At 41.8% G+C, this 7564-nt stretch overlaps 1 protein-coding gene across 1 annotated transcript; it reads right to left on the bottom strand.

Moving 5' to 3' along the window:
- Positions 1-1104: 1104 nt before the first annotated feature.
- Positions 1105-7075, bottom strand: ankrd34bb (ankyrin repeat domain 34Bb). Its single transcript, XM_086169898.1, has 3 exons — positions 7045-7075; positions 2648-2936; positions 1105-2551 (listed from the first exon to the last, which is right to left on the bottom strand). The coding sequence occupies exons 2-3, from the start codon at positions 2893-2895 to the stop codon at positions 1105-1107; spliced, it is 1695 nt and encodes a 564-aa protein (XP_086026024.1). The 5' UTR covers positions 2896-2936; positions 7045-7075.
- Between the last annotated feature and the right edge of the window lie 489 nt (positions 7076-7564).

Raw genomic sequence — 7564 nt, forward strand, 5'->3', positions numbered from 1 at the left:
TAAATGCTTGAACATAAATTATCACATAATCAAGGTTATCAATGGAAAACAACGCTTCGGGTAAAAACAGAATATGTATAAGATAAAAATGGAACCACTGGGTTTGAAAAAGCCTCGTGTATTTACTCATTTGCCTCTTCAGAACAAAAAAAGCAAATAAACATTTACACACTAAAGCTATACTTAGTCACCATTTTAGGAATCATGTGCATTCTGCTGAACCATGTTTTACTTAATATAGTGTGACACGAATGTTGGTGTTTATGTTGATGCTTGTTTTCTGTGATTTTGGGGTTGCTGGGAATTATGTGGGTGTGGTTTGGGGTACAATGAATTCTATTGTTTGTTTATTTTTTACCTGGAATTTTTTACAGGAACATTTTGTTGTATTGCAGGCTTGTGTGGCAGCTATTGCTCATTAAACAGATGTTTTACCGTCACCCGGGTGTTTCCCTGACTCAAATGCTACTATAAAGTTATGAATGGCATCCCTTGTTTCAGAAATAAAAGTCAACCGATGGTGGTATTTATAGTGGGAATATTATTTTCGTCTTCACTGGAAATAGCCCAAAACATGAAGCTTGTGTACCTGAAGCATGTGTTTTTAGTTGCGCTTGCACCAAAGCAGTAATAATGTTATGTACGCCATATAAGCTCAACACAGAGGCAGAAAATACTTTAATGATTGATTCCCCATGGATCTAAAACTAACCTCTATTTGGCTATGACATGCTTTGTCTCTCCAACAGGGTATGGACAATATGTTTAAACCTGACTTATGTTTCAAGACTGGCTCTGAAATTGGTTCCTCTTGTCCACCAGGGACAGGTGGATACTGTCGGACAAGAGTTCTGAGCAAAGGATCGCTAACCTAAACCTAAACTGCAACATCACAATGAAAATGTTATCTGTTCAGGAAACAGCGTGGGGTTCATTTAAGAGGATATGCTTTGTAACATTGAGGTCCAAGTGTCCGGTTGGTAATAAATAAATGCTTTCATGAAGAAGAAAAGTCAAAGCTCATAATATATTTGGTCTTAAAGGCACACATTTGTATTGTTATTCTGCACATGCATGGCCTTGTGATACATGCAGCCCGTTCTCCTATCGTTCGAAGGTTTTTTCAAAGTTTACCAGATCTTTTATCTGCTCGCTCTGCATCGAGTGGCGTCTCCACAGCATTTTCTTGACTTTAAGATCCCGTGGGAAAATAGGTGCACAGTGGAGAACCGGCTTTGACCCTGGAAGTACGCTATTCACCGTTTTGCCACCTTCCGTTAAAGAATGGGAAGAGCCAGAGGTGACCATAATGCGGGCGTGGGGGTTCAGAGGAGAGAGATATCCAGGCCGAGTGATTGACATGTGATCAAGAAGATGCGCCCCAGAACCTCTATGTTCCATCCCAGCAGCGCCACGACGCTGAATGGAGCTCTTGACAGAATCCCTGGAGTCAGACAGCGTGGAAGATCTGTTGCTCAACCTATGCCTTTCTGCCCCTGCTCCAGTTTCACCAATATTCTTTGAGTGGTTGTCTTGGCTGCTAAAATGTGGTAACTGAGAGTCGGAACTGTAGTGATCAATACCAGTGTTACGCAGACTAAACACATTTTGCAGACTGGAAACATGAAACATTTCGTCTGAAGAATCTTCACCTGCTCGTCCACATCTCAGGGTCAAGGGGAGATTTTGATGAAGGTTCGGATGTGAAGCGGAATGCTGTGAACTTGCGGTGCTGTCGTATGACATTTTCCTACCAAAGCCTCTTCTTCCAACTCCCCCCCTGCTCTCACTTCCTGGTATGTTCTTGAGACCTTTCAAGAGCTGTGTATCTTTAGTAAGAGGTCTTCCATGAGACACAAGGCCACCGTCTCTGAAACACAGATCCTCCCCCAGTTCTGTCTTTTCTGGCACCTCCTCTGTCAGCGAGGAGGCCTGACTCTGCTGGAGCAGGAGGGAAGGACTTTTGGAAAGTTGATAAGAGTGTTGCCTCTGGAGCTTAAGAAGTTTATCCATGGTTGGGATTTGTAAAGGACTTGGATCTTGGATCGATGAATGCGGTCGAGATGTTCCAAGGCCTGGAGCCGAGCCTGAACTGTGGGGATTCCCGAGGTCAAGAAGACGGTTGCCAAGCGGAGGAGTAGCTCTTGCTGAGGACCCCTGTAGCGGAGCTTGCAGCTGGTTCTCAAACGGAGAAATACCACTTGGGTTGTTGAGTTGCATTTGCTCCTCGAGGTCAGGAGGCGGTGGGACGTTGAGGTACTGCTTTGTCATCTGATGTCCAGATGGAAGTTTATTGGTGGTAATGATAATCACCTCCTTACCCTTCACTCTACAGGCGTCCATGAGTATCTGGAGGATGTCCCAGTGGCCTGAACTGGCCGCATAAACCAGTGCTGATAGGCCAGTGTGATCCTCTAGAGTCGGTTCAGCACCGCTACTCAGCAGGACGGACAGTATCTCAGCCCCTGCCTGGTCGAGGCAAGCGTGCATCAGAGCGGTCTTTCCCAACTTGTCTTGGATGTTTGGATCTGCACCTTTCTCCAACAGATACCTTACGTGATTAAAAATTACATGACAAGCTGTAACTTTTTCAAATTATTATTACATTCAGGAATCAATTGCATTGATGGATTTTGACAGTACGTACTGAACCATCTTGCATTTCGGTACACTCTGCGAATCAGAATAGTCCGTCTTGCAGGCCACCATTAGGGGGGTCTCACCATGTTCGTTACTCTCATTTATGTAGGCGCCTCCCTCCAGCAGCAGTCGAGTCAGACGCAGGCGACACTGATAAACAGCCTTCAGCAAAGAAATGCCGTCCGTTCTCACCTTCATCGACTCGTTCATCGTTACCTGTTTTGGCTGATTCTGATATGAACTCAGTCTCTTCATCGGAGGAGCTTCAGTTTCTTGATCAATCACAGCTGGAGGGTCTGAAATCAAGAAAGAATTTAAACTAAATCCTCAACACTGAAGATCTATAAATGATATAAATGTTGGAAGCAGGCTTGTCGTGTGCTATTTTGTGATATTTTGTGATTGTGTAAAATCAGAATGTCAGTATATCCTCACATTGGTTCCCCCTCTGCTGATGCTGTTTATCACTACGAGATATAAAATTTGTTCTTTGTGTATATTCAATGTTTCCTTGACCATTTTGGTATTGAATAAGTCAAGTCAAGCCCGATTTTTTTTTATACATGGCTCCAAATCCCAACACACTTGACACTTTCCATGTAGAGCAGGTCTGAACCACGCTCTTAAAAACGATTTACGGAAAACCAACATTTGTCCATGAGCAAAGTACTAAAACTATCTTTTACCAGGCTGAAACCTTGGGCAGCCTTGTGTCTTAACCAGTTAGGGTAGAAAGACGAAGAGTGAGCGAGAAGGACAGACAGATAGATGGTAAGAGTGTGGGGGGAGTTGAGGAATGGGAAAGACAGGTACAGATTCTGTCATTTTAATAATAACAGAAGGATTAACAGTTACATGTTTCTGGTGACATGATACAATAATAACTTTAATATTCATAAAATAATAATAATAATGATAATAACCTGCATTTTATTTTTGAAGAAAAAAAAAAATCAAAAAGTTATTCAAAATAATGGTGGGCGCCTGGCAAGACTGCTGCTTTAGATGGAAAAATTGAAAAATGGAAGAGTCCATGGTCTTGGGAGAAGATATAAGGTTACTATCATGGACCTTTGAGAAGACAGACGTTCAGACAGCATAGGAAGAGTGGGAGGAATGAGATAAGTGCATCATGGGATATCCCTGAGCAGCATAATCCTGTTATCTAACCCCAATTCTAAGCTTTGTCAAATTTAAAGCCTATTCTTAAACAAATAGAGGGTGCCAACCCTCTGGATATAAGTGCAATACATAATAAGTACAATAACAACATATGATATTCAATCCTATGCATTTTTTACGGAACAAAAGGGGAAAATGGCTTTATTTTATTGTATAATTGTGATTAGCGACGCACCCGGTGTACCGAAATTTTAATTATCTCCAAAACTCCAATACCTAAATGACTGTAATGCACTGCAATATTATTGTTCCTATGGAATAGTTTCCAGGGCATCACTCAATTCCGATAGAAACACTTTAAATCGATGTCATGTTTTTAAAAGTCTGTACTTACATATATGGTTGGACTCTAACAGTAAGAATCATAAATGGATCACAACTTTGGCCTTTGCTTTGAAACTCTTAGAATCTAGCAAGACCGGATGCAGATCTTTCTTTTCAGGGAGGAGTTAACCATGAAGGTTGCCTGAATGTCAGCATTCAGTACTTGTTGGCAGAGATCTCTCAAGTGACCCACAATGTGAAAGAAACACATTTCTTGTTGTTGTTTTCTGATATTAAACAGCAAATAACAAAGTAAACAAATGTCATGGTGTTTTTTTTAAACACTGGATTTAGGACATGCAGATGAGGATGCCACAAGAAATATCTAAGAAAGTGAATTCAGAGCTCTTACTCATAACGTTGTGTGTGTTACGTGTGACTGTCATCATCTTTCATCTTGATGCTTGATGTGTTAATGTCAAATATCAAACACATTCATTCATGCATTCGTTTTCTGTGCAGCTTATCCTGCACTCAGGGTCGGGGGTGGAACTGGAGCCCATCCCAGCTGTCATTGGGCAAGAGTTGGTGTTCGCCCTGGAACGATCGGGAGTCGATCATGGGGGGAAATAAAGCGACATATAATTTACTTAATGCATGGATTTTGGACGCAGACATGGGGGCAGCAGTGCACATCACTGTGCCTCCCTTCACACCTATTTACACACTGAATGTAATACTGACCACTCCCTGCAAATCCTCACCCCTGTATCTGCTGCTGTCTTTGGGGAAGGATTCAAATTAGAGAGAGCATTTTATCAGTACCTCAGAAAACATAAACGCTTGTCGGTGGCCTATTGTGTGCATGTGGCCTTGTGTTCTTTTTTCTCAGAGATGTGACGCACTGACGGATGAATTTCTTTAACTGCGTGGAGAAGCATTTGCGCCAGCAGGGTGTCAAGCATTTTCACAAATACAGCCAAGGGCATTTATGTCAAAAATAAAAGGATTATCACTTTTTTCCCCCTTGAATTACATCATCACATAGTGATTTAAAATGTATATGTCAAATGATGTTTGGAGTGCATTTTACTTTGAATATTGATACTTTTTTTTAACAGTTACACCATATTTGGGGGCCCCTTCTCAGACAGAAGTTTGGACTTTCCATCTTATGACAGAGGCAATCAAAGCTAGCAAGTAATTTAGCAGTTGTCATGGCAACCAGTGGGCCTGCCTGTTGCACAATCCTTGTATGAAGGTCATCCCTCTCCAGAATACATGAACCGATCCATCTCCCTGAAACCTGATTAAAATGTGATTTTTCTCGTGCTTGTGCTCATTTTCCTCATCTATCAATGAAAAAAATGCTTTGACGGTTGTTTCATGATTTATTGAAATTAAATAGTCTTACCTGATCTGAGCCTGCATTTTTCAATATTTTAGTAGGAAGCAATTGTATCATTGGTGGCATGCACACTAGTTAGATTCCGACAGTTGGCCTTTTCTGCACGGAGTCTGCACGTACTCTCAGTTTCTGTGTGGGTGCTTGCCGTGGTCCAAAGAATTGCTGTAGGTTCTTTAGAGACCCTAAATTGCCCAGATGTGTGAATGAGGGTGAAAGGTTGAAAGTACATGTGGCCCTGTGAACAGCTGGACCCCGCCTCTTGCCCAGTGACACCTCAAATAGGCTTCAGCACCCCTGTGTACCTGAGTGTAGGATAAGCCGTATAGATGATAAATAAATCATTGTGTTTCTAAAAATGTGTTCATCCTTTTACATAACAGGATAGGGCAAACTTCTAGAAACGAAGACACGGTCAACAGCTGCAGGCAGAGAACCTCTGCGGATTATGATAAACATGAGAATTAGACACTGACATTGAAATATTAGCTGAAAATCAACAACGTGAATGAGTTGATGGCCAGTAATGACAATGTGGATGAACAACCACTGATATCAATATAGCACAAAAGAATGAAAATGATAAATTTCCGTGCAGGGTGAGTGATACAATTTCCAGCCCGCCGCCACCTCACCAAACACCACCCACTCATGCATGGCCGTCACCACCCCTGTGTCTCTGAGGGTCAGAGACGGCCTTCATCTCATGCAGACATACACAGAATAGTTAATCATGGAGGCAGCAGACAAAATGTCAGCCCTGAACATTTTAACCCCCCCACACATCTCCCACCCACCCACCCACCCGCGGGATAGCATGTAGGTGTGTGCACATGGGCTTTAAAGGCCACATTTGGGCACAATCAAGTGCAACAGGCTCGTACCACTTAATCACTACAGGCGCTACAAATTGGATGAAACATGTATCTCTTAAGCACTTGCAAAAGCTAATCCCTCAAAGGAGGACATTATTATGTTGTGTTTTCAGTCCACTTCATTTGTCACCACTCCACATCGGGATACATGGGGAAACTCTCTTTAGTGGATCCGGACACCAAAGTGGGAAAGTGTTGTAAACTTCTCTACTTTCGTCATTCAGCTCTAATTTATATTTAGCTTTAAGTCATTTCCATTTTTAAGCTGCTTTTATTGTAATATGTGCTTGATTTCTATTGTATTGCTTTCTGGTTTTACAAGTTTTCTTCTTCCATTTAATTTTGAAGCAATTAACTGACATTATAACATTGCAGCAATATTAACATATATGACAAGACAGGTCATTGTTGATTAAGAAGTAGTAGTTGAAAAGGTAAAGTTTGGGATGTAAGCATCCCCAAAGTGGGCATGTAAAAGGTATAATAATAAATATCATGTAAAATCATAATGAGATATCCAACTTCTTTTGGTCTTGCTGACCACAAATAGTGAGTTTACAACTGTAAATATATGTATATAGTTTCTGGAACGGTTCAAAGCAGTCCCTTTAACATGACAATTCCGAATAATCAACGAAAATGTGAGGACGTGCCCGTAAAAAAAGTGCCAAATCCTACCTTACTGCGCCTTGTCGTCTCGGTGAAAAGGGTCCATCCATTCATCAGGTGCCAAGCAGAAGCAGATAAAGGCAGTTGAATATAGGGAGGGCACCCAACAATGGAGCGTCACACTTCAAGCAGCCGCAGAGTCCACGATGCACTACAGGGTTCAAATAAAACAGCCTCCAGTGCCAGCCAGACCTTGAAGGCTGCAGACACGTTTATGTAGGAGATCAGACAACAGAGAGTGACTCACTGTGGATGTGGGTCTCGGTTAAGATTATTTCATTGAAGAGAATTTCATCAAACTGCAACTGAGGAATGTAGAATTTAGCGTCAGCAGCACAGATTAATCTCCAGGCCAGGGTGAACCAAAGCCCCAGGTCTCTGAGGGCCTTCAAAAGCGACTCCCAATGTTTCTTGTTTTTCCTACTGTTTTTGTTTCCTGACAAACATAATTTTACTTTCAATTGCAAGTCACATTTGGCTTATCTTATTGTCAATGTCTTAATCTGTGCCAGATACTTCACAGCTCACT

This window comes from Fistularia commersonii, chromosome 22 (assembly GCF_037954325.1).
Source record: "Fistularia commersonii isolate RoL2024-O1a breed Wild chromosome 22, RoL_Fcom_v1.0, whole genome shotgun sequence".
Classification (NCBI taxonomy): domain Eukaryota; kingdom Metazoa; phylum Chordata; class Actinopteri; order Syngnathiformes; family Fistulariidae; genus Fistularia; species Fistularia commersonii.